We start from the raw sequence: 24,723 nt of genomic DNA on the forward strand, positions 1-24,723 counted from the left end.
GAATAAGTAAAAACATAATTAATGAGAGCTTTGTCTGCATACCCATGAAATATCTCAAGACCATTACCAATGGCCCTTCAGCCTTTTTTCCCTTAGCCGTCTCTCATTGGCAGAATTCTCTCGGAAGTCTGTTGCTCCGCTAAGAGTTCTGTAGTCCAACGAGAAACCTTCCCAAAGCTCTCCATGTCACTGTGCGTTAGGATGGAGCCAAGAGTGAACATGTAAAAAATTATTGCATGTTTTCTACAAATGATATTGTGCCTTTGTTCAATCCTAACTTGATTTTTATACATTGTTAAATTTTCTGTTCTGTTTGCCCACACTAAATTATCATCTATATTATATTCAACCATTTTGATGTATCTCCTTGAGTTTTGTTTGTTTTAAACACCTCTTTAATTGGCAGAGTACTAAGGGACTTGGATAGGGTTCTCACCGTTTTGTGGTGATTTACGCCAATCCATCAATCTGGTCACCAGTGGAAGCACAGCACTTCCTGTGGCCCCTCGCCTTCCATCACACCCACACCCCGTGAGCATCACACTGTGAGAAAAGAAACACTGCAGGAAAGGCATGACCATGTGTCAGAGGGGTGTGTACGAAGGGGTCAGATGTGTCCCTTGGGTAATCCTGTTGTCATTTGTTCTTGGATCGTTGTGGTCCTTGATGACGTAGATGATTCTCTCTTAGAATTATCCAAACAAAGTGTGTTTGGGAAAGAATTGATTTTTCCCTGCTTTGAAAAATATATCAACAATAAAAACAAACAAAAAAGCACACCTCTTTACAACAGGCTATTTCTTTCTGGCCAGTTATTAATTCTGGGTAAGAAGTTTTCAAGGAGTAAATAAGAATTTTTGTAACTTTTAGAGGGAAGAGTCCAGTTCTAGTCTGACAGTTAAGCTGTTTTGCTAGCTCTTCGTATTCTCATTTCAAAGTTTCTAGTATCTTTTCTAATTGCATCAGAAAAATGATTATTTTTAGTTCCATTTGTGATTAAATTAAGGGTTTGACAATAAGAGCCTACACAAATCAATTAGAAAGGCAAGATAAAGTGAAAGAACATTTATGAAATCAATTCTGTGTGAGCTTGGAATCCAAATGTCAACAATAAAGGACATGTAACCATCATCTATCTATTCTGTCTTTTTCTCTGTGTGTACTCAATTTATTTCTTCATCTTGCAGTGGGCCTGCAACAGCAAAAATTGAGAAGCTTACTTCCCATAGAAATGAAGCTGATCATTCAGTCTATCTAACCTTTCAATTATCCTGAATTCTCAGCTCTGTGTCCAAGCAAAGTTCATTGCCACACTGACTAAAATGATAAATGTCACTGAAAAGCCAATGGTAGCATCACACATTATAACAATAATACATTTTATCTGACTTACCTTCTTCATGTGAAGTAGATTTTAGCAGAATACCTTACTTTCACTGAAACTTCTCATTATTTTAATGCAACGTTCATCATCTGAGTTTTCATAATAATAAAGAGAAGCAAAAAAATCCCAGTACGATAAATTAATACTAAATGAGGAAATTCAATTCAATCTAGCTAAACTTTGATTGATTTTCTAACTGTATTACTGCCCATTCAATTACGCTGAACATCTGCTCCAGAGGAAATCATATCATACGCCTGAGACATGACCTCACATATTATCAAATCAGCAAAGGGTAAGAGTCTAAGCATCTTCAAGAAATTCACAGAACGTAGTCGGAAAAGGTAGCAACAGAATCCTCTGTTATTAACTCAGAAACAATATTCCGGATACCCGTTCTCCATGATTGTGCATATTATGTATCTACAATCATGTGTTTGTACAAACTTCATGCTGACTCCCACAAGAGGCAGCAGCATTTGGAAAATTCCTAAATTGTGACTTGTTTGTTTGTCTAAAGGCTAATGACTTCACTTGGGCTTGTCTCAGTCAGAAGTATAATCCCATGGAGGTACAACAGGGGCATTTGGCCCCCAGGAGTCTGTGGTTAAGGGGAAGCTGCTGAGGCTTTTTAACATTGGCTGGAAGTGAGGAACCAGCTGCCCACCCCTGCCCTATCTGTGGATGAGAACATAGCCCCTTCTCTGCTCAAAACCCTACAATGCTACTTTCTATGCTCAGATTAAAAGCCTCAGCTCCCCCTTGATCCCTCCATCCCAGGCCTCCCCTCCCACCACCCCCCACCCCCCGCCAGCCTCCTTGCTGGCCTCACACACACTAGGCACAATCATCTTTATGGCCTTGCATTGGCTGTTCCCCTGACTGGATGCTCTTCCCCCAGATGGCCTTGGACTAACTCCTTCTCTTTGAAGTTTTTGCTTAAATGTTACCTCAGTAAAGTCCCTGATTATTGCATCTGCCCAGAAGGACACCCAAGCCTCCTTTCTGTGCTCAAATTTACATTTCCCCTAGCATTTATATTATACCAGAGGCCCAACGCATGAATTTGTGCACCATGGGGTCTCTTGGCCTGGCTTGCAGGATTGGGCTGAAACTGGCTCTCTGACATCCCCTGAAGGGTCCCAGATTGTGAGAGGGTGCAGGCCAGGCTGAGGGACCCCACCGGTGCACGACTGGGGCCAGGGAGGAACTCAGGAGGTTGGCCAGCCAGGGAGGGGCCTCAGGAGGGCTCCAGGGCATGTCAGGCCTGTCTTGCTCAGTCCCGATCATCAGCCAGACCACAGCAGCAAGCTAACCTACTGGTCGGCGCATCTGCCCCCTGGTGGTCAGTGCATGTCATCGCAAGTGGTTGAGCAGTCTTAGCATACCATTAGCATATTATGCTTTGGTTGAATGGATGACCAGCAACTGGACACTTAGCACAGTAGGCATTTATTATATAGGATAATTTACTTACTAGGCTTTTGTTTACTATCTCTTTCCATTAAAAATATAAACTCATGACACTGGGGATCTCTGTCTATTTGTTGATGTATCCCAAGCATCTAGAAGAGAGTGTCTAGCACACAGTAGATGCTCAATGAACCCTTGATGGATGAATGAATGAATAGCAAATAGGTACCTAATTAAGGTCTGCTATCAGAGAGATTAAGTAAAAGCAATATATAATAATGATAATATAAACATACATTTATTGAGTGCATACTACACATTAAATATATCCTCAGCATTTTACATGGATAATCTCATCAAATGCTCGTGACAACTCCACAAGGATGGTTATCTATGTTTATTCCAATTTCATGGTCAATGTTACAAAGTGATGGAACTGGATTTAATGCCACATGAGTGGGCTCAGGACCCTATACTCTTAACCACTGGAATCACCTTCACCCACCAGGCACTGGGCTTTCCCACCATTCCCCTTCCTGTGGACACAGGCTCCAGATAGTATAGCAATCAGCTTTCCATTTATTTTCTGGATATTTGTTCAAGTGCTTGCATTGGTGCTTCTCAGATCTGTCCATCTGAGATCAGAAAGTTATTTCTATTCACAAGATGTGCACTCACAGTTATAAAGTGGACCCAAAGATTAGGGAGGACAGCAGATCTAACAGGGGACACCAAGCTCAGCATGACTAGTGTTGAGTGCTGCTGAGTGATGTGAGGGTAATTCCAGAGGTGAAGGTGGGGTTCCTGAGTGGGAAGGAACCAGGGAGACAATCAGAAAGTCCTGGAGGATTCACCAGCAAGCAATTACGCTGCTGTGAAAAAGAAGGAATTCTTACCATTTGCAACAGCATGGATGGAACTAGGGAGCATTATGCTAAGTGAAATCAGCCAGTCAGAGAAAGATAAATATCACATGTTCTCACTCATTTGTGGACTATAATGAACAACATAAACTGATGAACAAAAATAGAACCAGAGACATAGAAGCATCGAGCAGTCTGTACAACATAAGAGGGAAGATGGGGGGTGAGGGGGTAAGAGATCAACCAAAGGACTTGTATGCATGCATGCGAGCATAACCAATGGACACAAACAGTAGGGGGGTTGAGGGCTTGTGCCTGGGAGAGGGTGTGGTGGGGGAGAGGTCAATGGGGGAAAAAAGGATAGTCATGTAATACTGTAAACAATAAAGAATTTTTTAAAAAAGAGTACATAAGGAATTTTTAGGTCTTGTTCTTTGCTGCAAAGTGAGAAAAAAAGCGTGCATTGTATTCATCCTTAAAGGAAGACAAGCAGACTAGTAAGCATTAATAAACAGAAACACCCAAAGCAGAACATCTTAGCTTTGACAATAAGAGGTTTGCAGACCTATAACAGTTAATTTTTTGCTATTTTTCTTTCTCTGCTCAAGAAATTAAGTGGCATTAATTCTTAAACCATAATATAAAATACATGCCAGTACATGAACAATTAGAAATATGCAGCTGAGAGGTCAGGGCCATGTGCAGCTGTGAAACTTCTTTCTTTTAATATATTTTTATTGATTTCAGAGAGGGAGAGAGGGATGGAAACATCAGTGCTGAGAGAGTCATTGATTGGCTGCCTCCTGCACGCCCCACACTGGGGATGGAGCCTACCGCCCAGGCACATATTCCAACCGGGAATTGAACCGTGACCTTCTGGTTCATAGGTTGACACTCACTGTGCCACCGGCCCAGCTGTGAAATTTATTAATGCAGCTATTCCCTAAACTAAGTTTAGAAATGAGCAGGAATCTCGTTTATTTTTAAAAGCAGCATCTGCTCCACCCACCTGGTTTGTGCAGCCTCCTCTCAGGGCACCAGGAGTCATGCAGAGGGTAAATGCTCTTCGGTTCCTGGTTCCATCAGGAGACCTTGAATACGTCAGGATGTAAGGCCAGTCTATGATTTAAGGTGGATGAAGTACTAGTAAATATGTCGTGATGAAGTGAATGACTTTTACCTTCCTGTTCCTAGGGCACCATCGATATTGTCCATGAAACAACTGAACTACAGATCATAGAAGGAGGCAGCATTTGTTAGAAGGGGAGCAGGTAGGAGTGTTGTTGGGTTTTGTCTTAATAGTAAACCATTAGATGCAGCAAATACTGACCCATGGAAGTTAAAGAAAATTCATTCAAAATGGAAGCCCCATTTCACACTCTCAAGAACAATTTTTAGCACATTTCCGTCCTGGCATGAGCTTCCTGCGGTTGTGCAGATACCATGAGGCATAGCTCTGATACTAAGCACTGGCCGGGCATTATCTGGACACTGAATTCAGCAAAACTCTGTGAGCTGGTGGGTTTGAAGTAAAAGAAATAAAAAACTGCAAGTCCAGAAAGTTCCTAAGAGCCACAAACTGGTTATTGCCATGTTGACAGTTTTCCTTCAGAAGAAAGCTTGTGCTACCCTTGGGCTCAGGCTATTTCCTTGGAATTTGCATTCTTTCTCCTAAGTGACTGGGGAAGGTTCTGCGTGACTTGGACAGAGAAATGGGGAAGAAAGGTCCCCCGGCTCTCACCGATGCCCAGAGGAAGGGAAGATGGGAGAGGCGAGTGTTGAATGACCGCACCTGCAGCTCCAGATTCCCGAGTGGCTGTCCTGGGAAGGACGTGCCAGGCGCTGAGGGGACATTAGGATGGCACCAGGGGGAAGAATTGCTGGGAACTTGTTTACCGAGAATTTGCTTTATGCCAAGCACCGTGCTTGCTGGGTGCCTGAGGTAGATTCTCCCATCCACCTCTCAGGGCTGTTCCTGGAGGTAAGCATGGTGATGGCGAGGCGACCGTCCTGCAATCTGCTGCAAACGTGGAGGCTGAGGGCCGTGGCAAGCGGGGGGGCAGTGTGAGCTCAGCGGGGAAGTCCCTGCTCTGGCTTAGCGCTGGGCCTCGTGCCAGGCGTTTCCCTCGGGTGATCGGATGAATCTTCACCACAATCTTCTGAAGTCAATAGCATTGTCATTCTTTCCATTTCACAGATGAGGACACTGAGATTCAGGCACAAGAATCTGACTCAAGACCATGCAGCTGGCTGGTGGTGGGGCTGGGATTTGAACCCACATATCTGTCTCCAGAGCCCCTGCTCTTAATTGCTATCTCGTATCCCCTTCCACACACAGGCTTTATTTACTGAAAAATGATCCCTCCTGCACCTGCTACCCTGTTCACCTGCTACCCTGGAAACAAAGCTACTTTCACCAGGAGGATCACACAATTAGTTCCCCCTGAAAAGCCCAAAGGAACCTTGGGAAGCAAGGATGAGGAAGTCTCAGGCGATGGAATGAACGCTCCCTTCGCGGGAGAAAGGGTGAGGCTGATGAAAATGCGCTGAAAGCTAAGATGGTCAAAGTGACGGGGAGGAAACGTGTGGGCTCACTGCCCCCGGGTAGATGTTGTCGCCAGGCCACTGCCCGGGGAAGACAGACTGAGGGCAGCGGGCTGGCCAGCCTGGGAGCACAGCCACAGGGATGGGAGAGCCCATGCACCTTTGATTCAGAGGGATTCGCACCTTCCAGTTGCCCAATAAAACAGTGGCGTTCCCACCCAGACTTAGTCTTCCAGGGGGGACTAGTGCAGTGGCCCCCGCCCCCATCCATGGGCTATATGTTCCAAGACCCCCAGTGGATGCCTGAACCACAGAGAGTATAAAATAAACTATGATTTTCCTATACATAATACCTATAACAAAGTTTAATTTATAAATTGGCCACAATAAGAGATGAATAATAACTAATAATAAAATAGAACAATGATAACAATATACTGCAATATAAAGTATGTGGGTGGCTTTGGAGCCATTACTAAGTAAAATAAGTTACTTCAACAGGAGCACCACAATATAGTGACAGCCAGTCTGATGGCTGAGACGGCTCCTAAGTGACTAACGGGCAGGTAGCGTATGCAGCGTGGATGTGCTGGACAAAGGGACGATTTCTGTCCCACGCAGATGGGGCGAGATTTCATCACGCTGCTCAGAATGGAGTGTAATTTAAAACATATGAATTGTTTATTCTGGAATTCTCCATTTAATATTTTTGGAGCACACTGTTGACCACGGGTAATTGAAACTGTAGAAAGCAAAACCGTGGACAAGGGAAACTACCTCCTGGTATTGACCCTTTCATACCAGTGAGGGGATATAGCAGCTTACAAGTAGCCAGATGCCCATTCTGAGCTGCCGGAATGGAACCAGGATAAGGAAAGACTTAGCCAGGCCTTCCTGGGTGTAGCTGGCACACCTATTTAGAGGCCTCTAAGTTTCATTAAAAGACTGGTGTCCTTGGCTTTTCAGAAGATGCAAACATGATCATCACTCCAAGTTGAATGAGAAGATACAAGATAGTGGAGAAAGGAACTAGAACAAGATTTGCGGCAGGGTGATCACTGAGAAGAAAGGAAGAGAAAATCGTGTTCAGAAGCTCTGAATGTTTCTGGGTCCACTAAATCTCAAAGTAAGTACATTGTTACTTCCCCTCATCTTCCTGATAATCCCCATCCCAAAGCCTTTAGTAGGGTCCGACCCAGGAGGCATACGAGTGAGGGTAGGGTAAAGGGAGCCACGGTGGCCCAGAGTGGGGTGAGAAGGACATCTGAGCGGGAGAAGGGATGCTTGCAGAATATTGAAACCAAATCAATATTTGGAAGATAGAAATATAAGGTCAGGAAGAAATATATGTCAAAATCCATGGGTTCCAATGGTTACTTTTAATTTCAGGATCTGGGAGTTTAACATTTCACAGCTGGAACAGAGATGTGTGGTACTGAGGCCCAAGAGAATGGGTGTAGATTGCTAAGTTAGATTAGAAGAGAAGAGTGTTGGCAGTGGGATGTCAAACTGAGAGACCAAGCAGTTGGATGCGTTGTCTGTGTGGCCGGTAAGTTCTCGGGAGGTGTTCTTGGAAATGGAGATCGGTATAAGAGTCTTCAATGAATTGGGACGGGTTTAGAGAAGGACAAAAGATGATAGTGGTGGGTGGGTGATGGAGAATGGGATGGCTAAGTGGCATGAATCTTGAAGGACAGATAGTATTTGAGAGCAGGAAAGTCAAAACCCTGAAGCAGCAAGAATGCCAACCCCACCTCAACGCACCGATACACACTAATGTACGTGGGATGTGGGAGAATCTAGAGGCTGCAGTGAACAGCCAGATCTCAGCCCAAACCTGTACACACATTGGATCTAGATCAGGGGTCCTCAAACTACGGCCCGTGGGTCACATGCAAATACAAATATTGTATTTGTTCCCGTTTTGTTTTTTTACTTCAAAATAAGATATGTGCAGTGTGCATAGGAATTTGTTCATAGTTTTTTTTTTAAACTATAATCCGGCCCTCCAGCGGTCTGAGGGACAGTGAACTGGCCCCCTGTTTAAAAAGTTTGAGGACCCCTGATCTAGATGCTGCATTTATACTTTAACATTATAATATAAGCATTCCCATAAACTTAATCTTAATATCTGTTTAACATTCAATTTAGTGAACATTCATGACATTTTTTGGTCAATTACCCTATCATTTGTATTGGGTTGTTTCAAATTTTTCTCATTATAAACAAGGAAGTAATGAGCATAATTTTGACTAATTGTTTTTCTTTTAGCAATCATGATTATTTCATTTAGATAGTTTCCCAGAAGTGGAATTTCTAAGTGGGAACAATTTTTAGGCTCTTGACAATTATTTTTCTAAACTCATCTGCCCCAGCCCTGGAACCAGCCATTTCTCCAAGAATTCCTGGTTCCTTTAGTGGAGAATAATATTCACACACCAAGACCTGGGGACTAGATGTGTTCATGGAATTGGAATAGCACTGTTGTCATATTCTCCATTGGACAGAGATAGGGAATTATTGTATGCATGAGTGTATATGTGTATGTAATATATGCATTCATATGCATACACATTTACATCTATATTTATTTCTATATCTACCTATATATATCAGAAATCATGGGTTCACATAGTTACCTTTCATTGTTTAGATATTTAGAACTCCCTCCTTTGGCAGTGAGAAATCAGGCTGCCATTATACTAAGAGTTTAAGTTCTCTCTGCTTCCCCTCATCCTCTTCTGCAATTAGGCTCCCTTCAAGTTGATTCTCTAATTCATCAGGTATGTAGAAACCACAGGTTGGACTTAATTTGTGAGCCTTCATTGCACCGAAGGAAACTTTTAAGTCTTTTTAAATTTATGTGTTTTTTTTACTGATGAGTGTGTCATTTTAATTATAAATGTTATCTAATGCTGAGAGGCTATTCAGCACCAACAATTAAAATTGAGAGAAAGTGAGTTGATCCTTTAATATCATGCAGAATATTGATGATAGTGTCCATTTAATTGCTTGCTTTATTGCTGATTATGAGTTATATATGAGAAATATGTGGATAATATCATCTATATGAAATTCCTCTTTTGACTGACTAAATATTATATAATTTTATCAATGTATGCGAGGCAAAAAATGGGTTTCATCGTTTAAAAAAATGTAAGTAAAACAAATATTTTATATTTTATAAAGAAAAACCTGGAAAAATGAGTTTCAAAATTTTTTTCCTAAAGAACTCTAGTTAAGATAGCCCATGAACCAGAAGGTGCTGGGCACTTGGATTGAATGTTCGTGTCTCCGATTAGCTTTTAACAAACATTTTCACTTCAGTTATCCAAAAGAACAGATGTTGTTGTAATGCTTTGAAAACCCAAAAGGTGTGTTCTCATTTTATTAGCAACAACATTAATGCTTCTTTAAAATCCTGGGGACCTTCGCAGGGTCACTTCGAAAGTTCTATAAATGTGTAACCGCCATGCTGGAGCCCTGAAACTATTTGTACTGTTGACAACTACAATTGAAAAATAATGTTTTAAATGAAATAAAATCCAGGGGCCGATAATTCCCATTATTTCTTGAATACATATTGCTTAATTTTCAAAGAAAATATCATGATGTTTTCTTTTTTAAAACTAAAGACCATTAGAATGCAAGGATACAACAGACAGCAGACGGAGTCACAAAGCGTTTGGAAATCCCTCCCCAGCATTCTGACCTTTTGTCGGTGACGTCATAATGTCCCAGCTAGTTACAGGACCTGCCGGCAACTGGAAGGAAACTCCGAGAGACACAGGACATTGGTGATCAATCACATCGTCCCAATGAATTTCATACTGTTTATTTTTTTATCTGGGGTTCATTCCTCAGAGATTAGTGATGTGACTTCCAATAATGAAGGTGGGTAAGCATGGGAAGCTTTCACAGACATAATAGATAAGGAAGATGACCCCATTATCCTAGAAAATTGACGTGTAGCAATTTTATTGTTGGAAATATGGTACAATTTAGAAGTGAAGTCTCTGCTTCCAATCCTTTGTGGAAAAAATGAAAGTCCTTCAAAGAAATTAACATATGTCTGATGTACGGTGTGTCATACTTTTTTTCAGAGGTTTATGTGGAACCTCTAGTTGATGAAGAACATAAAGAAGAAATTAAGCATAACATCCCTTATAATGATAAAAATGACCATCATTTTAAAGAGGAAAAAAATTGTAAGTATTTAAAGTTAATAGTAATACATCTACGAGAACTGATTATATTGGTTTGATTTAACTTTTTTAAAAACTATAATCACATTATTTTCTACTTCTTAAATTTACCTTATACACATTTCAGTGTGTAAAATGAAATTTTTAATTTCTGCAACTTTTTCCTGGGATGTTATGGAGTTTAACAAGGTTATCTTGGTAATTGTCTATAATTAACATGGGCTCCATTGTAGCATTATGGTTACTTACTCACATGAGTAACAACTAACTTAATTCTATGGTGAGATAACCAGAATTTATTTGGAGTTGTGTATGAGTTTCCTAGGGCTGCTAAAACAGTCACACAAACTGTGTATTCTCTCACAATTCCAGAGGCCAGAAATTGAAAATCAAAATTTTGACTCTACCGTGCTCTCCCCAAAGTCTTTAGGGGAGGGTTCCTCCTGGCCTCTTCCAGCTTCTGGTAGCCCCAGGCATTCCTTGGCTACTATAGTACCAGAACTCCAATCTCTGACTCGTTTTCACGCGGCATTCTTCCTCTATCACTGTGTCCAAATTTTCCTCTTCTCATAAGAATACCATTTATATTGGATTAAGAGCTCACCTTATTCCAGTGTGACTTCATCTTAACTAAATCTCCAATGACCCTGTATCCAAACTGCGTCATATTTGAGGTTCTGGGGGTTAGGACTTCAACCCTTTTTTTTTTTTCCGGGGTAGGGGGAGTGACAAAATTCAACCCATAGGAGATGACTTTAAGGTGTGTGGGAGGCCCAATTAACTTTATTCACCATTCCTCATATGGGCTTTCTCCCTATGTCTTTATAATGGCCACCATTCTAAAAAGTGAAAAGTTCCTAAGAAACTCTTTTTAAAAATTCTTTTAAATTAAGATGAAATCTAGTTATTCTGGGTTCTTTATTAGTATCAATCAAAGAAAAATAGAAATACATATACAATGAAGTACTTTGAAAACTACAATCCATAAATTGTACTTCTTTCTTTGATGAATTATTACCCCTCTTTTAAATGTAAAAAAAAAACACAAAACAAAACACAACACAACACAACAAAAGCACCCTGATGCTCAGAGAGGTGGTTCACAGCTACCCCAGAGCGAGCCCGGAGGGGTGTCACGTCTTCCACCACCAGCTGCCTCTGCTGTGCCCTGCGGGGTGCAGGCATTCCTCTTCAGATGTGCCTCCATTTGGATTCACCGGAGGACACATAACTCAAGAGCCTGGTGATTGCTCTGAGCAAAGGAAAAAGTCTGTCTGACACACACACACACACACACACACATTTATCTAAAATATAAATGGAATTGTGGTGAAGAATGGTCTTATGACTGACTTTTCTCCTTTCATAGCTTTGGAACTCTCTATCCACTGTCTTACAAAGAATTAAATGATGGGCAGTTTCTCCCATGTATGCTCTCTTCAGACACTCTTGGGTATATCTCTTTTTGGATAGATACCAAATACTGCAATTGCTGAATAAATGATAAAGCTTTAAAATATTGGTAGATACCACCACATTTCCCTCAAAAGGTACCTACCAAATTGTATCTCCCAAGAGTGCTCCCTAATCTCACAATAATAGTGTTAATCATATTTTGTGAATAAGTGAGAAACTTTATTAGTGTTTTTAATTTGCATCTTGATTACTTGTGAAGTTGAGTATTTTTCTCTGTATTTATTGGGCATTTAATTTCAACTTCTGTGATTTGTCTGTTTTTATCTTTGGCTCATTTTTCTATTAGATTATATTTTCACTTATTTGTAAGAGATATTTTTATATTTCGTATATTAACTTTTTCTCTAAAGTAAAAGTAACAAGTATTTTCTTCCAGGCTGTGGTTTATCTTTAAACCTATTTAGGTATATTAATCACAGAGAAAAATTTAAACTTTATAAAATAGATTTTTAATTCCTTTATAATTTATGCATTGTGTATCTTGCTTAGATGGACCTTATCCGAATAGGTATTAAAATATTTTCCTAGTTTTCTTAAGTTTTATATTTTTGTTTTTAACTCTTGGGTCTTAAATTCAGTTATTTTTGTGACATAAAATAGGCATAAAAATTTACATGTTTCAAGGGTAATTGCCAAATGTATAACACCAATGCCCTACTCATGTGAAACTCACATTTAATATAATCTAAATTCTCATTGAAATTTAGTTATTCCCTTTTTTTTCCTGATCTGTCTGTCTCTGCAAAAATACCACATTATTTTTTGTTATTGTTGTTAATCTTGACCTGAGGATATTTTTTTCCATTGATTTTTATTGTTTTAGAGAGAGTGGAACGGAGAGAGACAGAGAGAGAAATATTGATATGAGAGAGAAACATCTATTGGTTGCCTCCCGCATGCACTCTAACCGGGCTTGGTTTCAGCCTGCAACCATATGTGCCCTTGATCAGAATTAAACCCTTGATTCTTCTTTCCACGGGCCCAACACTCTAACCATTGAGCCAAGCCAGCTAGGACAAATACCACCTTATTTTAATTTTTTAAAAAAATGTATTTTATTGATTTTTTTACAGAGAGGAAGGGAGAGGGATAGAGAGCTAGAAACATCAATGGGAGAGAAACATCGATCAGCTGCCTCCTGCACACTCCCCACTGGGGATGTGCCCGCAACCAAGGCACATGCCCCTGATGGGAATCGAACCTAGGACCTTTCAGTCCGTAGGCCGGCGCTCTATCCACTGAGCCAAACCAGTTAGGGCTAATTTTTATGCTTTCATAACTCATAACACAAATATTGGACTGCAATTTCCTTGTGTTCTCCATAGATCTAGCTCAGAAACTTCTAAAAATTTACACTAACAGCACTGGTGTGTGTGTGTGTGTGTGTGTGTGTGTGCATGCACTCATGCATATGTGTGTGTTCTGGGGGAATATATATATATATATATATATATATATATATATATATATACACACACACACACACACGTATTAAATATGTATACATTCATGTATATACAACTGTCATTCCATGGTATTTTGGAAAGAGAAGATGTATATATATGTTTAATCAGCCATCTTTATCCAATTTATTTGACTCGGGTCAGGTGGATATGTCCATTAGTTTTGCATTATAACCAATTCCACATACAATAATGAAAGCAGGGTCCTTTCTGTGCATATGCCAATGTGAAGGTATGTAGGTGACCTTGATTGTTATTGAAGTATATGCTTTTTAAGCGGAACTGCTTCATAGTCTAACAGAAGATTCAATGCAAATGAGTGTTTCTTACTTGGCTTTTTTCCCCCCTGTCTAAAAAATATTTATTTTTATTGATTTGCGAGAAAGTGAGAGAGAGAAACATCAATAAGTAGCTTTCTGTATATGCCCCAATCGGGAATCCAACCCACAACCTGGGCATGTGCCCTGATCAGGAACGAACCAGCATCCCTTCAGTACATGGGACAACGCTCAACCAACTGAGCTATAGCAGTCGGGCCTTACTTGGCTTTCTGATAATGTCAATACAGTGATAATATTACACATCGACAAATCTACTTTGGTACCTATTATGCACTTAAATATGTTTTTCCATAAATTCTCCAATTATTTCTTCTCAGAAAGAGTCATTTAGCAAAAGGATACTAATTTGGCTTTTTTCCCCACAGATTTTATTTTTGACCTTTGTCCACTTCCTTATTTTGTAGATGAAGAATGTCACAAATATTTTATTATTCTTTTTTTTAAAAAACTAGTCACTGCATCTGTTCTTTAAAAAAATCATATGATGAAAAATGTAAAGAAACAGAAAGTCTAAACTTGTTTGGCAGCTGAAAACTTTTGTCTTATGCTTTTAGATGTGTTCACAACCCAAACTCCAACTGGCTCCCAGTCTGAAATATCCGTGAAAGCAACAACTGCTGTGGATTTTTCTCTAAGAAACTGTAAGTATTGAAAGGCACCAGTGCAAATATGAACATCTCTTAAAACAATATTTCAAAACAGCATTAGAGTGTTGGGTAGGAAAAAGATCTTATTGGCGCTAATGTCAGAAGTCTTCATTCCTAAATAAGGACACTCGTGCCTATTGCACTGAGAAATTCTGAAGGCAGAGAGGTTCTTACATTTTTTTTAGACTATTTTGGGTTTGCATGGAACTAAAAACTAAATAACTAAATTTAGGACTAGAATATTGTATGTCTTTCTTCAACCCACATTTTTACTCCTTTCTGCTTTATACCTTCAGCTTCAAACATGGCTTCCTTTTGCACCTTTCCACCAAGCATAACTATTTGATAGATGACTTTGGAGGCCATTAAATCTCCAAATGCATATAACGCATCTATTACCTCGGCATGTGACAGCTCAGATCTACGAAACACATAAGCCACAAAACAGAATTACAAGGAAAAGGGGATGGAAGTCAGTAGGGAAAAGAGGATGTTTCTGGCAATGGCATTTCAATATTGATGAATGACAGACTCCGTAAGCCCACTTAGTAAATAAAGCCACATGACAATAATGGGATATTTTTGAGCAGTTTCAAACCTTGGGACATAACTGAGAGGGGGACATTTCAAGGGCATTCACTAATGCGACAGCTGACTCGTGGGAATTTTGCTCCTACAAGTAAACAAGCTCTTGAGTTGTTTGGGACAAGACACAGAATAGGGAGACTGTTGAAGAAAACAGACCACGTACCTCAGATTCCCTTAGGAGATGGCTTATTGAGGACCAGGGAAGAGAGTCCAAAACCCTAACCTATGTTCCCACAATTCAGGTCCCCAAAGGATTGTCAGAGAAAGTTGGATAGGGATCAGTTGTTCCATTTAAGCGGGGCTCTGACAGAGGGAGACAGGCTGACATGGATGGGATGCTTCAGAGGAGCAAGCCCCCACCCCCACCCCCTCAAGATTAAATCTCCAGAAGTATTTTGAATAATTCTGCTGGTCCAGAAATTCCAAGGGCAAGTAGCTGAAGCAGTCCAGACACTTTTTTCCAGAACCGATGAAGAGGGTTGCAGGGTAGAGTTTAAGGATTTCTGGCCACTTGTTCTAGTCCTGCCTGAATCAGTGTCAACTCCGTTAACAATCTCTTTTTCCATCCTTTCTTGCCACCAAGATTCCTGTAACGGTGCTGTTTGCAGGCTTCGTCCGAATTCATTCTGTCTCTGTAGAACTCCTCCCGAGGGGGGACTGCCTGTACCGCTTATGGAACTTGATTGACTCCTGTATTAAGCAAAGTTAACTGAAATTTCAGGCCAACTTCATGGGGGAAAGTATGGTCCTCCAGTCACAACGATCCCCAAATACACTCTTACTGACATAGGTCCAGATGGACATATGATCGCCTGAGCTATGCACTTGATTCAGGCACTTGGCCTGAAAACCCTTGGTTTGTAGCCCCACATCTTTATATCCAAAGTTATGTCTTAAGTAGTAAACATGCATATGTTTCCAATTTACAAGGAAATTGATGCTGCCTTCCTTTACCAGACTGTCCTGGGCTGACGGTATCACTGCAAGGCGAGGGCCGGAACCATCTGGGACAGTGTGTCTGATCCAGTAGACTTTCCTCACCTCTGGTTGTGGGCCAGAATCCCACAAAACTATAGGCGTATGAATCCCACCTCAGGCAACAACTTTACCTTTTCTTTCCCCTGCTTTGAGTTTCCTCAAAAAATTATCAACATCTTTCTGGGATTTTTTTTTCCCTCTCTCCTTTTCTTTGTTCCACTTTTTAGCTAAAAAATATGCCTAATCACAGATGTGGAGTCAATATTTTAATATGCTGATAACCCACTTATCCCTCTTCCTAGATAAACTCAATGAGACATCTGGAACACCCAGTGAAGAACCCTTCATGCAAAGAATTCCAAGTACTAAAGTTACTACACTGTAGTCATACCTGGAGCATGTCATTATATGAGTAAAAATTTAAGTTTCACTACTCTGAGTATTTCATAAAATAATAGCATGCTTAAAGAACTTGTACTCTGCAGTTCAAAGTCACTCTAAAATCTTTTTAAAATAATTTTTTTATTGATTTTAAGAGGAAGAGAGAGAAATATCTATACTAATAAAAGGGTAATATGCTAATTAGAGTGGACATCTTCCAGATGACCTTCTGGACATCCTTTCGGACAAAGGCGCAGCAGCTGCGAAGGGCCGAGGCTCAGGCCGGCAGTGGCAGCAGCAGTAGGGAAATGGGGGTGGCGCCTTCCCCTGATCTGCCAGGTTGCCTCCTGCAAAGGGAGGCTAGACTGAGGCTTAGGCCAGGGGCCGAGTCAGAGGCGGTTAGGGGCCATCAGGCTAGCAGGGGGTCAAGTTAGGAGGGCAGAGGTAGTTAGGGGCAATCAGGCAGGCAGGCAGAGGGGTTAGGGGCAATCAGGCAGGCAGGCAGGTGAGCGGTTAGGAGCCAGAGGTCCCAGATTGTGAGAGGGATATCTGACTGTTGGTTTAGGCCTGATCCTACAGGATCCCAGACTGGAGAGGGTGCAGGCCGGGCTGAGGGATGCCCCCCAAACCCCATGCACAAATTTTGTGCACCAGGCATCTAGTCAATAGATAAACATTGATCAGTTGCCTCCCACACGCACCCAATCTGGGACCAAACCCGTAATCTGTGCATGTGCCCTAACCAGGAATCAGGACGACGCTCAGCCAGCTGGGCCACACCATCTAGGGCGCTAAAATATTTTAAACCATGAAAATCTAAGGGTCAATTTTCAGATGTATTTGACATGGGGTAGAAAATGAGCTCTTTTTATAATACAATTTTATTTTAATAAAATATATCAAATTTATATTTATGCATATATTTATGCTAAATGTATTTATATTTAACATAAATACATATATATTTCACATAAAGATATAAATATATATAAATATTTAATACATTTTAATATAATTTTTTTAAATTCTCACCTGAGGATATTTTTCCATTGATTTTTGGAGAGAGGGAAAGAGAGAGGGAAAGACAAAGAGAAATATCGATGTGAGAGAAACACACCAACTGGTTGCCTCCTGCACAGCCCTGACCAGGGCCTGGGCCAGGGAGGAGCCTGAAACCAAGGTAGATGTTCTTGACTGGATTCAAACCCAGGACTCTTCTGTCCACAGGCCGATGCTCTATCCACTAAGCCAAACTGGCTAGTGCTTAATATAACTTTTAATAATTACATAAAAATTTCTACCTGCTCGAGAAATAAACTTTTCTCTGCATAGAGGCAATGATTAGTGTTTCCTAAGATTACTTAGGGAGGTGGGGTTGTGAGTAAGAGGCTGCAAAATAAAAAATAATCATTTTACTTTCCTGCCAAAAATATTGTCCCTTATAAAATATTTGTGAAACCATAACAACCCAGGAAGTCTTGAGTGAGTGGTCTAATTGAGGACAATGGACCTGTTGTTACATGAAACTATTTTCTCCAGTTCATGCAATATAAGTATGTTACTAATATGATTACCCTAAATTCATTTGCATCTTTAACACCACTAAACATAAAAACCTTTAATCAGCTTTTGATATGTTTAAAAATAGAAATCTGATCGTGCTGGTATTTTACTTCTTCAATATCTTTAGTCATTTGCACTAAAGTTTTAGTTTGCTAAAAGTAAATGAAGAAAAAAATACTAAAGAACCATGTAGAAAGAATATTCAAAATTTTAAAGTTACAGCACTGTAGGCATACCTAGAGCATATCATTCTATGAGTAAAAGTTTAAGTTTCACTACTTAAATTTGGGGTCACATTCTAACCTCTAACTGGGCAGTCAAGTCTGACGTGACCTGAACATTAAAGAACATTTCAGTCTCTTCCCTGGTCACACGCCCCATCCACGCTCTTCATTCCAGACTTCCTGAAGCTCCGAGAGCTGGCCCAGCCTGTTATGGTCTGAGTCTGCTCACAGTGGAATGACCTCCTTCTGAACTTGTTTGCCTGGCAATGTCTAGCCCTCTGCCCCTGTATTAAAGCACCATCTCCCCTTTGAAGGGTTTCCAGCTTTTGCAACTTGATTTTGGCCCCTCCATGAATACCATCCGTGCGTTTCCTTTAACGCCCTCCTTATCCTACAACATAATAAGCAGTGATTCCTGTCTGCTTTCAAAAGCGAGTGTGTTTCTTGACCATTAAGACTGGTGTTCATTTCTGTCGCTTCAGTGCCAACTGCAGGTCTGGTACATGGTAGGAGCTCAAGGTGGAACTATTACATGACTAAACTAGCAAGTGAATGAGTGAATGTTCTGACACAAATTTACTAAAGCCAAATTACCTTATTTTGTCAAACTGTTCTATTTTGTTTTTTAAACAGAAACAACCGAGGTTCCAAATGAGCCTGCATTTTGGACAATGTTAGCTAAAGGTAAAGTCATAGTAGTTAGGTAACTGGGAAAACGATTTCTTTTCTGTCCCAAAATCTTATGTAAGAAAGCCAAGATCAATGTAAATAGTTCCAATACTAAGAATAAATGTCAACATTTTGCTGCCATCATCACATGTAAATGCAAAACACATCCAGAAGGTTGATCAAGTGTTTCGCTTTTTCTGATTCTCCTCCCAAAAGTTTCATGCACCTACAAATGTTGCAATCAATTTTTTTAAGATTAAAAAGTTTAAATAAGGCTCTTGCCCAATATAGCCCCTCTTTGTGTTAGGAGCAGCATGCACCTAAGCACGTGGAGATGTATGAATAAATGCAAAGTACCTATCAAAATATATGCATGCATAAAATGAATGTATACATCATAGTTAAGCATGCATTATAAATATAATGCACATATCATATATGTATTACATGTTTACTGTAGATGCACACATATATAAATGTAATATCACACACATATATGCATGCAATAGAAATGTAAGACATATGCCATATTCAGTCAATCTTCAATATTTGCATATTCTGTATTTGAGAATTTACCAACACCTAAGATTTGTAACCCCCAAAGCAATACTAGAACATTTTGCAGTCATGTGCAGACATGCTCAGAGCAGCAAAACATTTTAATTGCCCGTTGCTCACATGCCTAGCTGAGGTGGAAAAAGGCTGCATTCCGCCTTCTTTTTTCAGCTCTCAGACTGTAAATACGTGTCATTTTTGTGGCCTATTTCATGCAACATGTATTCCGTGTTTTCTGTGGGTGATTGTGCTATTTAAAATGGCCCCCACGTATAGCATTCAAATACTGGTTAGTGTCCCTAAGCACAAGACGGCTGTGATGTACCTTATGGAGAAAATGTGTGTTAGATAAGCTTTGTTTAGCGGGAGTTATAGTGCAGGAGTTGGCTGTGAGTTCAATGTAATGAATCAGCCATATGTACTAAAATAAAGTGTCTTTAAACATAAACACACATAAAACAGGGCTTTGCATTGATTGGTGGGTGGAAATGTTGTGACCTCGCAGGATCCTAACCCTGTATTTCCTCTATATTATAAAAATAACTAGCATGAATAAATGAGAATAAATTGTAGATATTACACACGCACACAATGTTAGTAAGTGAATTTTGTTTCCCATAACACCAATTTATTGTTTTAACAGTTTTAAATGAAACAGTGCCGGAGGAAGAAGCAAGAGATCAATTATTCCAAGCAATTCCAAGTAAGAACAAAATACTTCAATGAAATGAACACATACGTGCCGGCATACATTGTAGGCCTGCGTGGGGGGACTGTTTTCTGGTGAGGTGTATGTCAGAGGGGAGTGTGAAGGCTAACATGGTAGCAGAGCACACACTCCTTTTTTGTGAAAGTTGCGGATTTCAAGCATGCTCTCCAGTTACAGTACTGCACATACCTATTTATTTCTGTCTTCCTGTTTTGTAACTTCTGTTCCTGACTCAGATAAACCAAATGGAGTAGGCAAGTGAAAAAAGTATAGAATGCAGTTTGCTTTTTTAATGAACAGACTTTGTTTTCAGAGTGATTTTAGGCTTACAGGAAAAGTGAACAGAAATTATAGAGTTCTCATATATTCCCCTGCTCAGTTTTCCCACTTATTAACACTTTGTATTAATGTGGCACCGTATTTATCATTTATGAGCCAATGTGGATGCATTATTAACTACAGTAAAGCCCATAGTTACACCCAGGCCCACTCTTTGTGTTCTAAATCTATGGGTTTTAACAAATGCAGATGTCACATGTCCACCATTACAGTACCATAAAGAATATTTTCCTTGCCCTAACTGGTTTGGCTCGGTGGATAGAGCGTCAGCCTGTGGACCGAAAGGTCCCAGGTTTGATTCCAGTCAAGGGCATGTACCTTGGTTGTGGGCACATCCCCAGTAGGAGGTGTGCAGGAGGCAGCTGATCAATGTTTCTAACTCTCTATCCCTCTCCCTTTCTCTCTGTAAAAAAATCAATAAAATATATATTTTTTAAAAAGAATAGTTTCCTTGCCCTAAAAATCACCTGTACTCCATCTGTCCACCTCTCCCTCGCCCAGCTGCTGACAACCACTGACATTTTCATTGTCTATTCTTTTGCCTTTTCCAGAATGTCGTAAGTTTGGAGACATACAGTACGTAGCCTTTTTAGACTTGCTTCTTTCGCTTAGTAAGCCTATATAATAAAAGGCTAATATGCCAATCGAACTGCAGAAAGACCCATTGCTATGACATGCACTGACCACCAGGGGGCAGATGCTCAATGCAGGAGCTGCCTCCTGATGGTCAGTGTACTCCCACAGGGGGAGCTCTTCTCAGTCAGAAGCCAGGCTCATGGCTGGCAAGTGCAGCGGCAGCACTGAGGATGTCCGACTGATGGCTTAGGCTTGCTCCCCAGGAGTCAGTCATCAGTCAGACACCCCCTGAGGGCTCCCAGACTGCGAGAGGGCATGCAGGCTGGACTAAGGAACCCCCTCCCCCTGAGTGCATGAATTTTGTGCACTGGGCCTCTAGTATGCACATAAGATTCCTCCGTAGGTTTCCATGGCTTGGAAGTTCATGTCTTTCCATCACTGAATAATATTCCTTCGTATGGATGTCCCAGTTTGCTTATCCAGTCACCTACTGAAGGACATCTTGATTGCTCCCAAGTTTTGGCAACAATGAATACATCTACTATAAACATTCAGGTGTAGGTTTTTGTGTGCACATACATTTTCAACTCATTTGAGTGCCAAGCGATTGCGCTTGACGGTTGTATGGTAAGACTATGCTTAGCATTGTAAGAAACTACCAAACTGTCTTCCAAAGTGGCTACACCATTTTGCATCCTCCCCAGCAATGAATGAGAGAATTTCTGCTTTTAAATGCAGTAACTTTCATTAATGGGTTAATTATATTTACATGAGTACAGTAACGCCTGATTTGAATGAAAACACTCATGACAAGGCAATATATTACTGCCCCTCAAACATCTGTCTTGCAAATAAAGCATTGAAAAGAAGTTGCATCTGGTCCTCTATCTTAGGCCTGTCACACCAGTTCTGCCCTGGATTATGTGACGGGTACAGCCTCTTGCTTTCAGAGCTTCAAGAAAATGGAGGGAGGCATCTTTGTTCAGAAGAGCTAGATGGAGGAATGACAAATGCTGGGCCACTTGAGAAATATTGTCTTTTCAAGTAATTAAATCAATTGAGCATGATTGATTTTTTTAACCACATACTGAGTACATGCTACATGCCAGTGCTTCACAGACATTATTATGTCCGTCCTCACAGCAACTCTGTGACGTTGGCATTACCCCCATTTTACAGATGGGGAAACTGAGGCAGTGGGAGTGTGCGTAATTTCCAGCGGCCAGGAACTCCAAACCCTTCTCTGGTTTGGACCATCACCTTGACAAACAAGATGTACTGTAAGCACAGCTCTTTACAAAAGCCCTTTTAAGGAGTAGCAAAGCAATTCAGGAGCATGGTCCATTTTAACATTTGTTTGATTATTCCCAAAGTACTCTGCCTCAAAGTCAAAATCTCAGTCTTTGGTAACTGTACACTGTTCGCTCCACTCTGACAATTGCAATTTTTTTAAATCAGAGAATAGAGACATGGAGCTTGTCATGGCTTATTACCAAAACAACATTATCTGGAAAATAATGAAAGCCTTTCAAACTTTGGGGAGGATGTTGGGGTAAAGGGGAGAAATACCAACATGGTCATGCAAAGTCATCATTATATAAATTAAGTATACAAATATTAAGTCAGACATATTTAAAAAATAAAAATTTGACAGCAAGGTTATATTTCCATTAATAGATTTAGTAAAATGACCTGACATATCTGGATCTGGACATATCTTTATTATAGAACTTAGTTTGGAAAGTGAGGTAAGTTTCCACTTCTCAGTAATAAAGTGGCAAGTTCAGTTCTTAAGCCTCATGGAGAAAGCATCTGGTACACCCTCCTTGTAGCTGAAAAGAAAAATCAATGCATGTCCCAATAGGAGAACTGCATCTTTTTCTTTTGAGGGATGTGTGTAAGTCCATATTGTCAGTAGTAATCGCTGTAGAGTCGTGAACTGGATTTTACTAGTCGGAGAGGAAGTCTGCTGCATACACATTTTAATACCAGTAACCTGGGTTTGAAACCAGATTTTGGCATTTACTGGCTCCGTGCCATGGCAAATTCACGCACTCTGGGATCCTGTGAAATGGAGCTATAGACAGCTTCTCATGACCGCTGGGAAGGCGACACGGGAAAAGTCAGGAGTACAGGGCCACCACAGCCTCTCCTTGCGTTGCCCGAGGGCAGGAGAGTGGCTGTGGCTGTGGCTGTGACTGCTCCCGAGGGTGGAAGGCCTGCAGGGGCTTTGTAATCCTTCCCCTGCAGAAAACCAACCCTGCGAGACACAAGGACCCTTTTCGTTGCATGTTCTCTCTCCTCAGGCTCTGATTTGAACGCGACAAGTGAAGACCAGGGGGCAGCAACACAGGATGACAAGTTAAAACTAATGCTGGGCATCTCCCTGCTCACCCTCCTCCTCTTCACCGTCCTCCTGGCATCATCTAGCGCCTTGCTGTACAAGCTGAAGACCACGTAAGTCCACAGACCTCCGGAGGGTCTGGTCTGGGACACGCACCTGCGAAGCTCCCAGCCGCCTCTCTAGCAGACGGTCCGGAAATGTGACTCCCAAATGTATGCGCACGCTATTCCGTTGGCCACATTTCCCTGACTCAGAAAGAAGCCTGGCTGTCTCTGAGGGAATGCCCTCTTTAAACAGGTCCCCGATATTTTAAAATCATCCTCTAGAAATAGAAACCATCCTACTCAACTGGGAGGGGTAGCGAGCATCTGGTTGGCATCCTTTGTTGAGGGCCTTGGAACAGAAGGGCCACGACTCTGTTCTAAATGGCACACCTGCTTAGGGCCCGACAGTGTTCATTCCTTTACATAGCGTGCTACCAAGTCAGCGATAGATGGGACAGAATCCATACACTGTTTTAACTTTTGTGATACCGTTTTGAGTTGCGCTGCAGACGTACGTCACTTACCACAATTACTGAGGTATGTTTTCTCTTTTCAGTTATAACAAGCAACTTGAGCGTCAGTACTCCGTCCACCCCGAGCTGGCATCGCTGTCCTACTTCCAGCCGGCCCAGGGCGTCTCAGACACATCCTTCTCTAGGAGCCCGCAGAGCAGCACCCTTTTGGACCCAGGAATGGGCATGACAACCTCGAATGAATACATGCGTTAGACCTCAGAGTGGCGATGTTCCCACTGATAAATAGAGAACTTTAGTTTTGTGTCATAAAAAAAATATCTTTCTTTGTGAATCACACGGATGTCATGATTTAGAAACTCTGCTGAGACGTTTACATTTTTCTGGCGTCTTAAAAGGAGGACGTGTTCAATAAAATTCTCACGGTTATAAAAATTAATGGAAAAATAAAAGGAGATCATTTAAGGTGTGGAAAACTCATCAAGTAAAAATAATCCTAGAAAGTGACTTATGAAACGTATTCACTCTAGGCTGTTTCATTTTTAATCCTCACCCAAGGTATGTTTTTTTGTTGTTGTTGTTTGCTTGCTTGCTTGCCTGCTTATTTTATTTTAATTGATTTTTAGTGAGAGAGGAAGGGGGGGGGGGAGAGAGAGAGAGAGAGAGAGAGAGAGAGAGAGAGAGAGAAACATCAATGTGAGAGAGAAACATTGAATGGTTGCCTCCCACATATGCCCCAATTAGGGAATTGAACCCGCAACCTAAGGAGGATGCTTCAACTGAGCCACCTGGCCAGGGCAAGGCTGTTTAATATTTAAATGAGGTCTTACATACCTATTTACCTTACCTGAGGGCATTTTGAGGACTTTCAGGTCTATCACCATGACCTGTGCCCCTCCCACCACCAAAGCTAAAAGAATACACCTGTATGTTTTACTGGCAAA

At 40.9% G+C, this 24,723-nt stretch overlaps 1 protein-coding gene across 2 annotated transcripts; it reads left to right on the forward strand.

Annotated features, from left to right (window-relative positions):
* Positions 1-14,288: 14,288 nt before the first annotated feature.
* Positions 14,289-24,459, forward strand: EQTN (equatorin). 2 transcript variants are annotated; one of them, XM_081104251.1, is made up of 5 exons: positions 14,289-14,330; positions 18,704-18,754; positions 19,938-19,997; positions 23,225-23,375; positions 23,863-24,459. In XM_081104251.1, the coding sequence occupies exons 2-5, from the start codon at positions 18,742-18,744 to the stop codon at positions 24,032-24,034; spliced, it is 396 nt and encodes a 131-aa protein (XP_080960377.1). In that variant the 5' UTR covers positions 14,289-14,330; positions 18,704-18,741; the 3' UTR covers positions 24,035-24,459. The 2 variants fall into 2 exon arrangements, with proteins under 2 accessions (XP_080960377.1, XP_080960376.1); XM_081104250.1 differs by lacking the exon at positions 14,289-14,330 and adding an exon at positions 14,577-16,264.
* Positions 24,460-24,723: the final 264 nt, after the last annotated feature.

Source organism: Myotis nattereri (assembly GCF_964212035.1).
Source record: "Myotis nattereri genome assembly, chromosome: 12".
Lineage (NCBI taxonomy): Eukaryota > Metazoa > Chordata > Mammalia > Chiroptera > Vespertilionidae > Myotis > Myotis nattereri.